General features: G+C 42.9%; 1 protein-coding gene across 1 annotated transcript in view; it reads left to right on the plus strand.

Annotated features, from left to right (window-relative positions):
• LOC142312879 (uncharacterized) overlaps positions 1-19,313 on the plus strand; it is a 266,832-nt gene that overhangs the window by 14,339 nt on the left and 233,180 nt on the right. The window contains exon 7 of the mRNA XM_075351863.1: positions 11,770-12,850. Coding sequence (XP_075207978.1) covers positions 11,770-12,850 — 1,081 coding nt within the window. The remainder of the gene's footprint in view (positions 1-11,769; positions 12,851-19,313) is intronic.

A 19,313-nucleotide genomic window follows, 5' to 3' on the forward strand; every position in this document is an offset into this window, starting at 1 on the left:
CCTTCAATTTTTCAGTATGATACCAGACTGTGTCTTTGAAAGGTGACATAATCCTGACTATCTCCTCCCGAGTACAATAGGCCAGTATGAATTTCTTCCATTTGTTAAAGTGCTGTCGTATTCTATCCGCCCTCCTTTCTGCATCCAATCCTTCTATTTCAAGAAGATGCATGAGCTGACCCAAGATCTCTTCAATCGCGGGGACCCTAGACTCCAACCAATTTTTTAGTATCGCTCTCTTGGCTGCCAGAAGTATCACATGTATAAGTCTGGGTGGGTTAGTCATCTTCCCTTTGGTATCGTTCCCCTCCTCCCAATGGTGAAAAATAGCGAACCCAGGTGAGAGCCGAACTTCAAGACCCCACACCTTTTGTATACAACTTTTGATCTGTGACCATAATGGACTCAAATGGGGGCAGGACCACAACCCGTGAAGGAGATCAGTTCCACTACTCTTACACTTAGGGCAATACGTAAGCCTGTCTGGCTTTGCTGCTGATGGAGGGAGATTAAAACCATAAATTGCCTTGTGCATAATTCTCATTTAAAATTGATTTACGAAGAGCATTCCACCCTCCCCTAATTTTTACCCCCATAGACGGGTCCTCAAATTGTTTTTCCCAAGATTTAAATAAACCTTCCGGGTGCTGTCCTATTAATAGATCACGCATGGCTCCATAAAGAAAAGAGATAGATGATGAAGTTATTGAGTTCTTTACCAGACAATCAAAAGAGTTAAATACTACCTCCTGGGTCACATCATGCAACTGAGTCATAATACTATATCTCACTTGGTCATATTGGATTACTTGGTTAGGCCCCAGGCCATACTACGCTATAATTTCGTCTCTACTCAACCATCTAGGCTCTGAGGTGTGCAAGAGATGAGCAACAGTCCTTATACCCCTCACCTTCCACTCTTCAAACAGCTTATTGATTGTCCCCTGCACAAACTCTGGATTTCCCCATATAGGCAAGTATTTGGATATTTTATGGGGAAGTTTGTAGTTTTTCCTCAACGCCTTCCACGCTGCAATCGTGTCTTTAAATAAGGAAGAGTGCTTGATTTTCACTGGGAGATTAGCCTGCCTAGTTTCCTGTAGCTTTTAATGAGTTCCTGGATCCTGGATGAAGGTATTTTTGACCATTCCTGTTTACAAAACAATTCCAGTTAAGTTTGATGGTCGCCGAGCATGGACAGCACGCTTCAAATCATCCCACAGATGTTCAATGATATTCAGGTCCGGGGACTGGGATGGCCATTCCAGAACATTGTAATTGTTCCTCTGCATGAATGCCTGAGTAGATTTGGAGCGGTGTTTTGGATCATTGTCTTGTTGAAATATCCATCCCCTGCGTAACTTCAACTTCGTCACTGATTCTTGCACATTATTGTCAAGAATCTGCTGATACTGAGTTGAATCCATGCGTCCCTCAACTTTAACAAGATTCCTGATGCCGGCATTGGCCACACAGCCCCAAAGCATGATGGAACCTCCACCAAATTTTACTGTGGGTAGCAAGAGCTTTTCTTGGAATGCCGTGTTTTTTTGCCTCCATGCATAACGCCTTTTTGTATGACCAAACAACTCAATCTTTGTTTCATCAGTCCACAGGACCTTCTTCCAAAATGTAACTGGCTTGTCCAAATGTGCTTTTTCATACCTCAGGCGACTCTGTTTGTGGCATGCTTGCAGAAAGGGCTTCTTTTGCATCACTCTCCCATACAGCTTCTCCTTGTGCAAATTGCGCTGTATTATTGACCGATGCACAGTGACACCATCTGCAGCAAGATGATGCTGCAGCTCTTTGGAGGTGGTCTGTGGATTAACCTTGACTGTTCTCACCATTCTTCTGCTCTGCCTTTCTGATATTTTTCTTGGCCTGACACTTCTGGGCTTAACAAGAACTGTACTTGTGTTCTTCCATTTCCTTACTATGTTCCTCACAGTGGAAACTGGCAGTTTAAATCTCTGAGACAACTTTTTGTATCCTTCCCCTGAACAACTATGTTGAATAATCTTTGTTTTCAGATCATTTGAGAGTTGTTTTGAGGAGCCCATGAAGCCACTCTTCATAGGAGATTCAAATAGGAGAACTACCTGCAAGTGGCCACCTTAAATACCTTTTCTCATGATTGGATACACCTGCCTATGAAGTTCAAAGCTCAATGAGGTTACAAAACCAATTTAGTGCTTCAGTAAGTCAGTAAAAAGTAGTTAGGAGTGTTCAAATGAAGAAATTGATAAGGGTTCCCATACTTTTGCACCGTTCAAATTTTGTTTAAATGCGTATTGCACATTTTCTGTTAGTACAATAAACCTCATTTCAATTCAGAAATATTACTCAGTCCATGAGTTATTAGATATATGAAACCGAAATAGCTGTTGCAAAAAACCAAATTGTTTTAAAGAAAAAAGGTTAACATTAATAGGGGTGTCCAAACTTTTTCATATGACTGTAAGTGTATGTTCACCATTGTGACCAAATTGTTAACATTTTGTATGGCCATTATTATTATCAAACACTCCCCTAACTCTCTTGGGCGTGGAGGTCACTAGAGCTTCACAGGAGCCGCTGGATTCTCTTCCATCCTCCATGAAAACATCACAGAGCTGGTGGATGTTAAGAGACCTCGCGTTCCATCGCCTTCCGTTTGAGGATGCCTCACAGATGCTCAATACAGTATAGATTAGGAGACATGCTTGACCAGTCCAGCACTTTGTATGTCATGGTTATGGTTTTGAACTGGAGTCTCTGGTCAATGGGGAGTCAGTGAAGGGATTGGCAAAGAGGAGAGGCCGGGAACTAGCTGGGGGAAAGGTGGATTAGTCGGGCAGCAATGGTTAGGATATATTGGAGGGGTGCGAGAGTGTTAGAAGGGAGGACACAGAGCAGGAGATTGTAGAAGTCAAGGCAGGAGATGATGAAGGCATGCACTAGTGTTTTTGGTTAAGGAATGTATGGATCTGGGACATATTTTTGAGTTTGAGTCGGCAGGAGGTGAAAAGAGCTTGCATATGTGGTTTGAAGGAGATAGCAGAGTTAAGGGTTACACTGAGCTTGCGGGACTGGAGAGAGTAAGCAGCCATTGACTTTAATGGATAGGTCTGTTGAAGGGGAGAGTTAAGTGAGATGGGGAAAAGATGATAAATTCTGTTTTGACCCTGTTAAGTTTTAGAAATCTAGCAGAGAAAAATGAAATAGTGGACAGACATTATGAGATTCTGGTTACTAAGGAAGTGATATTTGGTCCAGACTGGTAGATTTGTGTGTCATTAGCATAGAGTTTATACTGAAACCCATGGGACTCTGAGCTTCCCTAGGCAGAAGGTGTAGACTGAGGAGAGCAGGGCTCCAAGAACTGAACTTTGGGGGCCGAGATGAGGAGGTATTGTGTGAGTGGGAAACGTTGAATGTCCAGTTTTTTTGGTATGAAGAGATCCAAGTCTGTGATGCCAAGAGATGAGAGAATTTGTAGTAGGAGGGAATGCTACACTGTGTCGAGGGCAGAGTACAGGTCCAGGAGTAGGAAGACAGATTAGTGTCTCTTGACTACTGGTTAGTAGGACATTGGTCACTTTAGTTAGGCCAGTTTTGGTTGAGTGATGCAGTCGGAAGCCAGCTTGTAACCAGTCAAAGAGCGAGCAGGAGGAGAGGTGGGAGGACAGTTCAAGATGGACATGCTGTTACAGTAGTTTTGAGGCATATGGGATAAGTGATATAGGGTGATATCTAGACACAAAGGATGGCTTGAGGGAGGGCATTTTGATGATGGGTGTGATACAGGCATGTTTAAAGCATGAGGGGAAGACACCAGTTGTTAGTGATAGGTTGAAGAGATGGATTAGAGTTGGGATGAAGACTGGGGTGAGTTTTGGGATGAGGTGGGACACGATCGGGTCAAATGCACAGGTGGTGAGATGTGATTGATCTGGAGAGGAAATTTTATCTTCTACAGTGACTGTATCCAGTTACCTTTAGTTCCCTTCTGGTTCAATTCTGGTCTAATTCAGGTCTAATTCATTGTAGTACACTTATATAATGCACTTAGATGATGCACGAGTATCCTTCTTACTTCATGTTTTGGGCAGAAAAATTGTTGTTTGAAACTGACATGTTGGGAACCCAACAAATAAGAGCTAATAGGGACATTTCCTATGGCCAAGCATTCTTACAATACTCATGGTTATTTTTCACTATATCTGTTACAGCACTTTCATTGTTTTCCCACTTTTCCTCCATGCACAATATGTATATTCAATTACATTACATGATACGTTCCTACATATGAACGTTGTTATTTTTTGTGCTTGGGGGCCATCTAGTGGTTCTACAGTATACGTTTACTATGTCTGAATGACGAAATGTTTATTTTTCATTCAATAAATATATATTTTATTCAACAAAATATTTTTTACACTAATCTCATAGCTTTTTCTAAATTATTTCTGCAAATATATGCCATTGTTTTGGCTCCTTTTTCTGTCAACATTAATTGGGTTTCACAGCTTTTTTTGGGAGTGGAGGAATTATGATCCCCACTACTGGTCTCTATTTAGTTAGGTTTTTTTTTCATATTTAACACTTGCTTGAAACCCAGTCTTGTCAAAAATTTGGAAATTGTTCTTGTCTTCAGTGAGATATTGATTAAAATCTTACTTTTCAAAGAGGGTGTACTCATTTATGCTGAGCATATATATTATTATTATTTATTATTATAGCGCCATTTATTCCATGGCGCTTTACAAGTGAAAGAGGGTATACGTACAACAATCATTAACAGTACAAAACAGACTGGTATAGGAGGAGAGAGGACCCTGCCCGCGAGGGCTCACAGTCTACAGGGAATGGGTGATGTGTATATATATAATAAATCACAGTTCCCTATGATGCTCAGTCAGACTATTCTTCACAGGAATGCTGTCTTGGTAGGCACGGGGACCTTCTTAAGGCCCCCAGATGCAATGGCAACCTGTGGGTACCCTACAATGGGCACATGGAAAAGCATGGCTTTTATTGTTGCTGTCAGAGATTGGCTATATAACACAGCTGGCATTTGTCGGGTATGATGCTACTCAGCTAGTACTTGTATGTCCGGTGTCGGTAATGAGTTAACCCCTTTACCCCCGGCCACTAAAACACCCTAATGACCGGGCCATTTTTTGCAATTCTGACCAGTGTCAATTTGACAGGTTATAATTCTGGAACGCTTCAACGGATCCTGGCGATTCTGAGATTGTTTTTTCGTGACATATTGTACTTCATGTCAGTGGTAAATTTAGGCCGATATTTTTTGCGTTTATTTGTGAAAATTTAGGAAATTTTGCGAAAATTATGAAAATTTCGAAATTTTCAAACTTTGAAAATTTATGCCCAGAAATCTGAGAGATATGTCACACAAAATAGTTAATAAATAAACTTTCCCACTTGTCTACTTTCCATCAGCGCAATTTTCGAAACAATTTTTTTTTCGTTAGGAAGCTAGAAGGGGTCAAAGGTCATCAGCAAGTTCCCATTTTTCCAACAAAATTTACAAAATATTTTTTTTAGGGACCACATTACATTTGAGGTGACTTTCAGAGGCCGAGGTGACAGAAAATACCCAAAAGTGACCCCATTCTAAAAACTGCACCCCTGACACTGCTCAAAACCACATCCAAGAAGTTTATTAACCCTTTAGGTGCTTCACAGGAACCAAAGCAATGTGGAAGGAAAAAATGAAAATTTTACTTTTTAACACAAAAATGTTACTTTAGGCATAAAATTTTCATTTTTACAAGGGAGAAAAGAGAAAGTGCACCCTACAATTTATTGTGCATTTTCTCCTGAGTCCGCTGATACCCCATATGTGGTAAAAATCAATTGTTTCGGCGCACGGCAGAGGTCGAAAGGGAAGGTGCGCCATTTGAATTTTTGAACGCAAAATTAGCTGCACTCATTAGTGGACGCCATGTCGGGTTTGAAGACCCCCTGAGGTGCCTAAACAATGGAGCTCCCCTACAAGTGACCCCATTTTGGAAACTAAAGCCCTCAAATAATTTTTCTAGATGTTTGATGTGCACTTTGAACCCCTGGGGGCTTCACAGAAGTTTATAACGTTGAGCCGTGAAAAGAAAAAACATTTTTTTTACCACAAAACGGTTGCTTCAACTAGGTAGCTTTTTTTTGACAAGGGTATCAGGAAAAAATGCACCATAAAATGTATTGTGCATTTTCTCCTGAGTACGCAGATACCCCATATGTGGTGGAAATTAAATGTTTGGACACACGGCAGGGCTCGGAAGGCAAGGAGCACCATTTGAATTTTTGAGTGCAAAATTAGCTGCACTCATTAGCGGACGCCATGTCGGGTTTGAAGTCCCCCTGAGGTGCCTAAACAATGGAGCTCCCCCTCAAGTGACCCCATTTTGGAAACTAGAGCCCTCAAATAATTTTTCTAGATGTTTAGTAAGCACTTTGAACACCTGGGGCTTCACAGAAGTTTATAACGTTGAGCCGTGAAAAGAATTTTTTTTTTTTTTTACCACAAAACGGTTGCTTCAACTAGGTAGGTTTTTTTTTCACAAGGGTATCAGGAAAAAATTCACCATGAAATTTATAGTGCATTTTTTCCTGAGTACAGCAATACCTCATATGTGGTGGAAAGTAATTGTTTGGGTGCATGGCGGGGCTCAGAAGAGAAGGAACGCCATTTGACAGCATAATTGGTTGGAATCATAAGCGGACGCCATGTCACGTTTGGAGACCCCTTATGGTGCCTAAACAGTGGAGCTCCCCCACAAGTGACCCCATTTTGGAACTAGACCCCCTCAAGGAATTTATCTAGATCTTTAGCGAGCCCCAAGGGGCTCCACAGAAGTTAATAATGTTGAGCCAGGAATACAATTTTTTTTTTTTTTCATCACAAAACTGTCACTTGAACCAGGTAGCTTTTTTTCCACAAGGATATCAGGAAAAAATGCACCATAAAACGTATTGTGCAATTTCTCCTGAGTACGCAGATACCTCGTATGTGGTGGAAAGTAATTGTTTGGGCGCATGGTGTGGCTCAGAAGAGAAGGAACGCCATTTGACAGCATAATTGGTTGGAATCATTAGTGGACGCCATGTCACGTTTGGAGACCCCCTATGGTGCCTAAACAGTGGAGCTCCCCCACAAGTGACCCCATTTTGGAACTAGACCCCCTTAATGAATTTATCTAGATGTTTGGTGAGCCCCTTGTACCCCCAGGGGCTCCACAGAAGTTGATAACGTTGAACCGTGAAAATTATTATTTTTTTTTTTTAACCACAAATTTTTTGCATCAATCAGGTAGTTTTTTGTTTTTTTTTTACAACGGTATCAGGAAAAACTGTGCCATAAAACGTATTGTGCAATTTTTCCTGAGTACGCAGATACCTGATATGTGGTGGAAAGTAATTGTTTGGGCGCATGGCAGGGCTCAGAAGAGAAGGAACGCCATTTGACTTTTCAAATTCACAGACGCGGTGCACTAATCGGCCGCTGCAGGACGCACGGTCGGATGCGATACAAAAAGCGTCGGGGATACGGAAAAAAAGTCACGCCAAAAATTGACCATGGATGCAGATACGTTATGTGCATCCCTGATCAGCGCTTGGCGGGATGCACGGACGGATGCGACACAAAAAGCGTCAGGGTTACGGAAAAAAAGTCACGCCAAAAATTGACCATGGATGCCGATCCGTTATGTGCATCCCTGATCAGCGCTCGGCGGGACGCACGGACGGACGGATGAGATACAAAAAGCGTCGGGGATACGGAAAAAAGTCACGCCAAAAATTGAGCAGGGATGCAGATACGTTATCTGCATCCCTGATCAGCGCTTGGCGGGACGCACGGACGATGTGATACAAAAAGCGTCGGGGTTACGGAAAAAAGTCACGCCAAAAATTGAGCAGGGATGCAGATCCGTTATGTGCATCCCTGATCAGCGCTTGGTGGGACGCACGGACGGATGAGGTGTAAAAATGGACAGGGGATACAGAAAAAAAAAAAAGTTATACTCACAGTACCCAGAGGATCACTGACCAGAAGAGCTGCAGGAGGAACAGATGGCAGAGAGATGGACAGCTTTACAGCAGCAGCAGGCAGGACGTTGGGCAGATCAGCAGAATGCCCAGGAAGGACCCAGCGATGGAGGCAGATGTGATCGGGCCAGTTAAGACCTCGGACGACGGTGAAGACAGGTAAGAGGACGTCGGGAGAGAGCAGGGGGGGAGAGCCGAGAGGTGGGGGAGAGCAGAGGGGGAGGGGGGGGAGCAGAGGGGGAGACCGGAGAGGGAGCTGCAGAATAGAGATAATGGGGGAGGCAGTCAGATCGCGGGGGGAGCAGATCAGGATGTAGGGGGGGCAGATCGGGGCGTGGGGAGGCAGATCGCAGGGGAGCACGGGCAGGGGCCAACACGGGAGCGCGCACAGGCTGCAAGGTGAGCACAGTACTCACGTGCAGCAGGAGCGGTGACTTCAGCTACGGCAGCGGTGGCAGCAGCGGTGGCGTGGTACCACAAGTACCAGCCACTCCACGCTGCAGACATGTTGGGGGAGGGCTCGCAGGCCAGCACAGGCCTGGGGAGGGCGGCCACCGGCAGATCAGACCGCCCCACTGCACACTGATTTGGAGCGATTGCGCGTCATAGCACGATCGCTCCAATCAGTGCTGCAGGGGCTGGGGGCGACATTTTAGAGCTCCGGCTATGATTTGTTGAAGCTGCTAGAGCAGATCATAGCCAGATCTCACAGTATCGCAGTAATTCTGGCATTATTTTTGCCGAAATTAGTGCGAACAATGTGGTTGGTGGTTCAGATTTGAACAGCCAATCACATCGATCGTCGATAGGGGGTGGCGATGCCACCCCCCCTGGGGTCAAGCAAAGGTCCCCTGCTGTAAGAAACAGCAGGGGACATCATTTGAAAGCCGTTGCTATGGCCACGGCAATCAAATGAAGTTTAGGCAGTAAAATTACGTCCCTGGTCGTTAAGTCACGCTAAAATAGGACGTAATTTTACTGCCCGCGGTCGTGAAGGGGTTAATATATTTTGGACTACAAAGTAAAAGAGGAACTCCTACAGAGACAGTTTACAATTAACGGCTTAAGAAGGAACACATGAAATATCTGAGAATTTGCAAAGATGCTGGAATGCGCAGCTTGTAACATTTTGCGTTGAGCTTCTACATATATCTAGAATATATATATAATATAAATAAATATATATACACATATAATATATATATTTATATTTATTTATATATATATATATATATAATATATATATATATATATATATATATATATATATATAGATCCATCATTGTCTCCAGACTGGAGTTTTTTTACTTGTTCAACTTAACCTTTCGTCTGTTTGTGATAGCCAGAAATCAAATCTAACTTAGAGGGAATCTGTCAGCAGGTTTTTGAGATGAAGACCTCATGCTGCAAGGGCTAATGCAGAGAATGCAGTGATACCTGTCTTCTCAAGATCCGATTTGTTGTTTATTTGCTAAGTTTGTTTTAGCAGTAGGACTTATGATTGCTCGGACTACAAAGTGATACATCAATGGATTCAGGGTCTCTTTGCCTACATCATGCTGCTCTCAGATGAGGCAGCAAAAACCTGCTGATTCCCTTTAATTTACACTAACCCACATTGTACACACCAAAACCTTGAAGAAAACTGTGCATCTCTGTCCGAGACTGTACATATTGATTATCCTTAAGGACAAACTTGCAGGTCTAGCAAGACCAGGTAGAAGAAGAAAGGGCACCATTTTGGAAAACTGGTATACAATCATTCAAATAAACAATCAGTTGTGTAAGGCTATGTGCGCACGTTGCGCACTAGCCCTGCAGAAATTTCTGCAGCGATCTGAAGAGCACACGTGCGCTTCAAATCACTGCAAAAAATGTCCGTAGAGAAAAAAAAAAAAGCCGATTCCATGCGCTCTGCCTGCAGCTCCTCCCATAGACAGAGCAGGAGCTGCCGGCAAAGCGCACGGAAGAAGTGACATGTCACTTCTTAGAACGCAGCGCTTCGGGCAGCAGCCGAAGAGCTGCGCTCTAAGACGCCACGTGCGCACGGCCGCTGCACAATCTCCATAGACTGTGCAGGGGACGCAGGACGCATGCAGTTACGCTGCGCTACAAAGCGCAGCGTAACTGCATGTATTTACGCAACGTGCGCACATAGCTTAAATCTGTTATTAAGTCACTAATGATAAGAGGTCCATGGAGAATCAAGAAAAGGTACAGTGACAAAAGGTCCTTGTGACAACTTGTGTTCTGTTTCCAGGTAGAAAATGCCACCGTAAAGTCCTAAACTAAGGTAGATCACCTGAGATGCTAAAAAAAAAGTAACAAAAAAATCAATCCATTGTGCACACGCAGTTATCAGCTAGATTGGAGAAATATTCTTGTGATGGAATCTGTTTTCTTTGATTTCGAACTGGCCAACACCATGCATGAATTTGCAGTACGATCAAAAGAACACAATCTTCTTTAAGCTTTTTATCTGCAGGATAAAAGTGTACAAATCAAAATAGAACAGCCATACCCAGCAACTTCAAATCAAAGATTAAAGTCATGAACAGGTGTGGTTGGTATAGATAGCCACCAAGTGTCAAACCTCCTCAAATAGGTGTCTTCACATCTCCTAAGGGTACCGTCTCACTAAACGACGTAGCAGCGATTCCGACCACGATATGACCTGGTCAGGATCGCTGGTGCGTCGCTACATGGTCGCTGGTGAGCTGTCAATCAGGCAGATCTCACCAACGACCAGTGACCAGCCACCAGCCAGCAGCGTCTCGTGGAAACGATGCTGCGCTTGGTAACCAAGGTAAATATCGGGTAACTAAGCAAAATGCTTTGCTTGGTTACCCGATATTTACCCTGGTTACCAGCGCACTCCGCTTAGCGCTGGCTCCCTGCACTCGTAGCCAGGGTACACATCGGGTTACTAAGCAAAGCATAGTTACCCGATGTGTACTCTGGCTACGTTCGCAGGGAGCCAGCACTGGCAGCCTGAGAGTGGCGTACACTAATAACCAAGGTAAATATCGGGTAACCAAGCAAAGCGCTTCGCTTAGTTACCTGATGTGTACCTTGGTTACCAGCATCCGCAGCTTCCAGACGCCTGCTCCCTGCACATTCAGATCGTTGCTCTCTCACTGTCAAACACAGCGATGTGTGCTTCACAGCGAGAGAGCAACGAGCAAAAAATGAACCAGCAGTGTGTGTAACGATCAGCGATTTCACAACAGGGGCCAGGTCGCTGCTTAGAGTCACACACAGCGAGATCGCTGATGAGGTCACTGGTACGTCACAAAATCTGTGACTCGGCAGCGATCGCGCTAGCGATCTCGCTATGTGAAAAGTACCCCTTAGTCTGATAGATAGCAAACCGATGTCGGCTTTCAGTGGCGTAGAAAACAATCTACAGCATAATGTTTTAGCTTTACAGAAAGCGTCCACTTTCAAGTAGAAAGGCCCAGATAAAAAGTCTAGCAGAAACGCTGAGCTCAGTGATTAGCTGCAGTGCTGTAAATGTACGTAGCCAGAGTACACATCGGGTAACTATGCTTTGCTTAGTAACCCGATGCTGATCAACAGAGACCAGGGCAGCTGCATAGCGCTGCACTTAAAGAGGATAAGTATAGCTCAGTTTTGGAGGTGGGGTTTGCACATAACTAAACCTTTGGGAAAAAGTTTATTTATAACGATTGATATAATTGTTTTTATTTTTGGCAGATAACTATATCTGGAGCTCAGAGGGACAGCTGAAATTTTCAGATTTTAAAGATGAAGTTGGTGATTTCATACCCAATACATATGAACATCATGCCATTATGTCAGATTTGCCTGCAGCCCTTCACAGAAAAGATGTATTATTTGATCCTTTTCACGTCCTATTTTCTGATTCATTACAAGCTGTTATGCCAAACAAAACTAACAGAATGGATGGTGATTACAAAAGAACTCGTACAAGAAACAAAACTTTTTCGTGTTCAGAATGTGGGAAATGTTTTAAGGATAATTTTGCTTTAGTCATACATGCGAGGATTCATACAGGGGAGAAGCCTTTCTCATGTTCAGAATGTGGGAAATGTTTTAGGGGTAAATATTCTTTAGTTACCCACAAAAGAGTTCACACAGGGGAGAAGCCTTTCTCATGTTCAGAATGTGGGAAATGTTTTAGGGATAAATCTGTTTTAGTTATACATGAGAGAGTTCACACAGGGGAGAAGCCTTACTTATGTACAGAATGTGGGAAATGTTTTCGAGATACATCTGCTTTGGGAATACATAAAAGAGTTCATACAGGGGAGAAGCCATACTCCTGTTCAGAATGTAAGAAATTTTTTAGCACTAAAGCAAAACTTGTTGGACATCAGAGAATTCACACAGGGGAAAGACCATTTTTATGCTCAGAATGTAGGAAAAGTTTTAGGACTAAAGCAAAACTCTCTAGACATCAGAGAATTCACACAGGGGAAAGGCCATATTTATGTTCAGAATGTGGGAAACGTTTTAGAGAAAAATTCAGACTTGTGATGCATCAGAGAACTCACACAGGGGAGAAGCCGTTTTCATGTTCAGAATGTGGGAAATGTTTTAATTATAAATCAGTTTTAGTTGCACATCAAAGAATTCACACAGGGGAGAAGCCATATTCGTGTGCAGAATGTGGAAAGCGGTTTACTCAAAATGGAGCTCTTTTTGCACACCAAAAGTCTCACACAGGAGTGAAGTCATTTTCGTGTCTAGAATGTGGAAAATGTTTCACGAAGAAATCTCGTCTTCTTATACATCAGAGTAATCACTCAAAGATGTAGCCAAAATTAGTTCTATAGATCGCTGCCCACTAATGTCTTTGCTTTTTGTTTCTCTGAGACAAAAATGACACTTAGGCCGGCTTCTCACTTGCGAGTTTCTCGCAGTAGTGCAATGCGAGAAATTCTCGCATTGCACTCGGACACATGTTAAACAATGAGGCAGCTCCCATCTGCTATTTTTTTCTCAGTCGAAATCGGACTGAGAAAAAAATCGCAGCATGCTGCGTTTTGGAGAGTTTCTCGCGCGAGTCTCTCCAATGCAACTCTATGGGAGCGTGAAAAAAATGCATGTCACACGGACCGGCACTCACACCATCCTAGTGACATTCGTTTTTCTAAATACATTAATCGCATGTTTCTCAAAACACTGGAAATGAGTGAGGTCTCACAATGTCTGTCAATCATAGAGAATGTCCGACATTGTGAGACCTCACTCATTTCCAGTGTTTTGAGAAACATGCGATTAATGTCAGTCGTTCTCTCCCTCTCGGCCTCCATTCTCTCTCTGTCGGTCTGTTTCTCTCTATGTCGGTCTCTCTCTCTCTCTCTCTCTCTCTCTCTCTCTCTCTGTCCATGTCGGTCTAACCCTCTTCCCCCTCTCTGATACTCCCCGATCACCGGCGCGGCGCTGCACGGCGTTCACACTGCTCCGGCGGCTTCTCTTTTGAAAAAGCCGGCCGCTCATTATTCAATCTCGTATTCCCTGCTTTCCCCTCCCACCGGTGCCTATGATTGGATGCAGTCAGACACGCCCCACCACTGAGTGACAGCTGTCTCACTGCAACCAATCACAGCTGCCGGTGGGCGGGTCTATATAATGCAGTAAAAAAATAAATACATTTATAAAAAACGGCGTGCGGTTCCCCCCAATTTTAATACCAGCCAGGGTAAAGCCACACGGCTGCAGGCTGGTATTCTCAGGATGGGGAGTCCCACTTTACGGGGAGCCCCCCACCCTAACAATATCAGCCAGCAGCTGCCCGGAATAGCCACATCCATTAGATGCGACTGTCCCGGGACTGTACCTGGCCATCCCAAATTGCCCTGGTGCGGTGGCAATCGAGGTAATAAGGAGTTAATGGCAGCAGCCCATAGCTGCCACTAAGTCCTAGATTAATCATGGCAGGCGTCTCCCCGAGATACCTTCCATGATTAACCTGTAAGATTAAGAAAATGAAGACATACACCCAAAAATCCTTTATTTGAAATAAATAACAAAAAAAACTACCTCTTTCACCACTTTATTCAAGACCCCAAATACCTTCCATGTCCGACATAATCCACAGAGGTCCCTCGACGCTGTCAGCTCTGCTACATCGGAAGCTGACAGAGAGCTGTCACAGACCACAACCGCTCTCTGTGAGCTCCCCGCAGCGACTGAAGTGAGTCGCGCTATCAGCGATGACATCACTCAGGTTACCCGCGGCCACAGATCTCAGCAGGAGGACTTCTGCTGTGGCCGCTGGTAACCTCAGTGATGGCACCGCTGATAGCACGGCTCACTGCGGTTACTCGGGGGATTTGCGGTCATATGAGATGATATGATATGAGATAGGATTCCTCTTAAGTCACATATGTGCTATACATGTGAACACCTCGTCCATAAAAAAAGGTGAAAGGAGGATGTCAAGAAATATTCTGACCAACAGGCACGGCACAGTCCGGCCCAATGAAGATTAATTCAACTATGATGCTCTATCAAGTCAGAAAACACAATTCATCGTTCCTTAGTATGGATCAGCTATCATAGCGGATGACCAGTTTAAGGCTGGAAACACTCTTATGCGTGTAAAATCGGTCCGAGTTGCATGAAACAAACTTGGCCGATTTTAGTTCACGATAGGTCAGTGTGCAATGCAACATCTTTTTAGACATCTGAATGTATTAGTTTGTCCGATATAATTATGTAAACCCTATCCTTGATACTCAAGGCTAGAGGTGACCCAAATGGTCTAGGTCAGTGACAAATGAATTTTGAATTTTCACTAAAGGTGTGGTATTTATATTAGTATCTATTTAATAAATTAATGAAGTTTGGGAATACATTGTTTGTTTTCGAGGTGTTTACATGCACAAGATATTCTCAATTACATTATTCTTAGATAGCTGTAATACCATTACATGAGAAAACCCTACAAATTTGACAGGTTTTCGGGTATTTTTTTATGAAGTTCAAAATCACTCAAATTATTTGTTTCTCCCATTCTAAGGAGGATTAACCCTGAAGCTAACATATAAGAAATGTATTTTCTTTATATTATGGTGTAATCCGGGGTCATGTGTCAAATTTTCATGGGAAGAAAGAAGGTGGTCTAGCTTCACAGAAAAGCAAGTGTTTTATTTGGTGTGCATAAAACTGGTGAAAGGTTAAAAAGAGAACTACGCGTTTCTACTGCTGTTTGCATGCTTAATCATGATTAAAGAGGTTGGCCATTACTTTAACATTCATGGCCTCTCATCAATATCTGATCAGCTGTGGTCCTAAACCCAGCCGATCAGTTGTTCTGTGTCGCCGGTGGCAGCAGGCAGCCAGAAACACTCAGTTCTGAAGCTACCCTGTCAAGTGATAGGGGTCAAAGCTGCATATCCGCTTCCTAATGATTTGAATAGGAGGTGGATGTGTAGTACTCAGTCGTGGCCACTATCAGTTGACAGGGCTGCGGAGATGAGCATTTCTGGCTGCCTGATGCCGCAGCTGGGACTAAGACCAGCTGATCGGCGGGGGTACGGAGTGTTGGATCCCAGCCAATCAGACATGGGGATCTGATAAGGATAGGCCATCAATGTTAAAGTAGTGACCAACCTCATTAAGGGTGTAAACAGCACCAGAAACACGCAGATGTCTTCATTTTAACGTTACCAGTTTGTATGCACATATAATAAAAGCCTTGCTTTTCCGTAAATCTAGACTTCCTTCTTTCTGCCTCTGATTTGTGGAGGATTCCCTGTCCATACTTCGTATCCCAGCATCAATACGTAACGGTGAGCTCGATTATCTCCTCTGTCTAATTTTCATGCAGTGAAACTCCAAACAAATATGGGCAGATATCTATAATAAAGTGGCATTCAGTGTATTTTAACCATGTACATAGAGTATTTAAATTTTTTTTATACAATACAATTGCATATTGAAGGGTTTTTGAAATCACTTATAGAAATATGATGCAATACAAGATTAAGACAGTTACCACACCAAATATCTAATTCCATGCTTCTCATATACTACAGTGTCCAATTAAAGGTAATCTGTCAGCAGATTTTTGCTATGTAATCTGAGAGCATTATCATTTAGGGGTTGATTTTAGCAATGTGTCGCCTACTTGTTTTTTGCTTGAGAAAAATCAGTGTTTTATCAGCAGGAGATTATTAGTGCAGGACTAGGTATCTTGTGCCTCCTAGACCAACCTTACCCTCAGCACATGATTAGCAGCTTTCTGATAACCTACATTGTACAGAGAAAGCTGCTAATCAGTGGTATGGCAGGATTACACAGGGCTCATCATTTTGAGCTTTGCTAGATCTGCAGCAGGGAAAACTTATTTTGTTACAAGTGCTGCACCCAGAAAACTAAGTGATCAGGGTCTCTGTCCCTATAAGCTCTTACTACTCTTAGATTACATAGCAAAAACCAGCGGACAGAATCCATTTAATTAGATATGACCAGATGATTGCAAATGTCCGAATCGCCTAAAGCAGCACATAACTATGCCTGACGTGAGATCAGGTTGTTGAGAGCCCTCAGACAACCCCTTTAAAACTTGTTACCAATATTAATAAACAATTTGCTTTTAATCTTATAACATTGTGTTTGTTGTATATGTATAAAGTTGTAGATGTTTAGCTATTGAAGGTGGAGGAGGGGATGAGAAATTGGATAACTGACTACCTATCAGATCGGCCACAGTTTGTACAGATGGGAGCAGTTGTGTCTAGCAGATTATTGAGCAGTGTAGGTGCCCCTCAGGGAACGGTGCTAGCACCCTTTCAATTCACACTGTATACATCAGACTTTCGGTATAAATCTGATTTTTGCCACCTTCAAAAATTCTCGGATGACTCCGTGGTAGTCGGATGTATTAGGGGGGACCAGGGTGATGAGGAATATAGAGGGGTGGTGTCGAATTTTGTGGATTGGTGCCGTGGTAACCATCTACAACTAAATGTTAAGAAAACTAAGGAGTTGGTGTCCAACTATAGCAGGAGAAAGATGGAATGTTTACCGATCACTATTGCTGGTCAGGAGGTGGAGCTGGTGGAGAGTTACAAATATTTGGGGGTCCAACTGGATAGCAAACTGGACTGGAGATGCCACTCAGAGAGGGTCTACAAGAAGGGGATGAGCAAACTGTATTTCCTAAGGAAACTGGGGTCTTTTAATGTGTGCAGCAAACTGTTAGAAATGTTCTACCAGTCTGTAGTGGCAAGTGCCATCTTTTTTGCACTCATATGCTGGGGTAGTAGTGTGCGGATCTCTAGTGGTAATAAGCTGAATAAGCTTATCAAGAAGGCAAGCTCTGCTGTTGGTTGCAATCTGGACTCTTTTGAGGAGGTATTGGAGAGAAAAACTCTGAAAAAGTGTATGGCGATTATGAATAATATTGCACATCCATTATATGAGCTATTCATGAGACAGAAGAGCACCTTCAGTAACCGGCTAATCCTTCTGAGGTGTAAGAAGGAAAAATATAGGAAATCATTTTTGCCAACTGCTATGGGAATGTACAACAATAACATTAGTGTTAAATCATCAAGGTGAATGTTTACTTCTTTATTTCTTCTACTTTTCAGTTTACCCAGTGTGTATGACCTAACCTAATGTATAATGTTCTTCTGTCAACTCTACTGTCTTGTCAATTAAGTAATTCATGTTATTATTTAAGTTGTGCTGCTGTAATACACTTTATTGATCCCGTGGGAAATTATGGTATCGTATTGTATCGTATTGCTTTAGAACCTAAGGAGTTGGTAGGCATTTTATGTGTAAATGATAGAATAATTATATGGATTCCAAAGCGGATGTCCGCTGTGACGTAATACTGAAGGCTGCAGTCAATCACTGGTTGCTGACTGGGTGTAGCATTCTTAGGTTGATGACAAATACCCCAATTCATCAAGACTGATGTTTTACATGTCAGTCTTAATGAATGGTGTGCACAAGAGTAAATTTCACATGAGCGTATTAATAAATTTGGTACATCTTTCACCTGTCGTGCGCCAACATAAGTAACGTACTCCAGATGTTGATGCGGTAGATTTCTGTTGAAATTTACACATCTTTTATTAAGTAAATTATAATGATTTTTTTACCTCACCCCATTTTCTTAAAGGGAACCTGTCACCACTTTCCCAGCCTATAAGCTGCGGCTATCACCACCGGGCTCTTGTATACAGCATTCTGACATGCTGTATATAAGAGCCTAGTCTACTGTGTAGAACATAAAAAACACTTTATAATACTCACCTAACAATCGCGCTACGGTAATTTTGGGTCAGATAGGCGTCTCCGTTGTCCGGTGCTGGCGCCTCCTCTTTCGGCCATCTTCGTCCTCCTTCTGAAGCTTTTCTGCATGATGCATCCAACGTCATACACACTCGCCGGTCCCACGCAGGCGCACTACAATACTTTGATCTGCCCTGCTCAGGACCTGATCGTACTGTATCTTCTCTGTATCTTCTCTTCTTAGAATTTTATTTTAATAGGGTTGGTACTGATAAGGCCGTAATTTAGGTTGATGCAATCTAATCATGCATCCCTCTTAAACTGTCTGCAGTCCAAATTATGAGTCACTCGTGGTAGCATGCATAACCACAATCTTTCACACACACCAGAGACGTGCTCAGATATGAATAGAAAGTAAGACTGATTTTAATACGGAAGTTGTACGGATATATATAATCTTATTGGCTAGATGCCAAGAATACGTAACACGTCTCCTATTGGATAAAGTAGAACAGCTTATTCTGTGATATACAATTTACTGTAATGTGCTTGGTTCCTCATTTATATTAAGCAATGTCAGCATGATTCACTGGTCACAAGAATAGCCCAGACTGTCTGAGTTTGATGTCCAAATACAGAACTAGGTGGGGTACACAGTCTGAAACAGCATCTTAAATCTTGTTCTTTATGGATATCTCCAATGATAATTCTTATATACTTATATACTCATAATCGCATCCCTAACAGTCCCCCCTTTGGAGATAGCCAAAAGGTCTTTCCGTGCTTTTCCAGGTCTATTGATCTGTCCTAATGCCGATGGTTACCTCACTCACATACGAGATAACCCATCCCTTGTGGATGAATCTTCCCACCCAACAGACTATGCATAGGAAGCCAGATCCTGACCGTGTTCTCTAGACTGTCCTCATGGCTATATTCCGCTGGCACACGTTATTCAGGAAGGGGGAACGTGGCACTAGTCCTTTAATGGGCTAATATTTATCAGGGTTGGTTTCACT

This window comes from Anomaloglossus baeobatrachus, chromosome 5 (genome assembly GCF_048569485.1).
Source record: "Anomaloglossus baeobatrachus isolate aAnoBae1 chromosome 5, aAnoBae1.hap1, whole genome shotgun sequence".
Lineage (NCBI taxonomy): Eukaryota > Metazoa > Chordata > Amphibia > Anura > Aromobatidae > Anomaloglossus > Anomaloglossus baeobatrachus.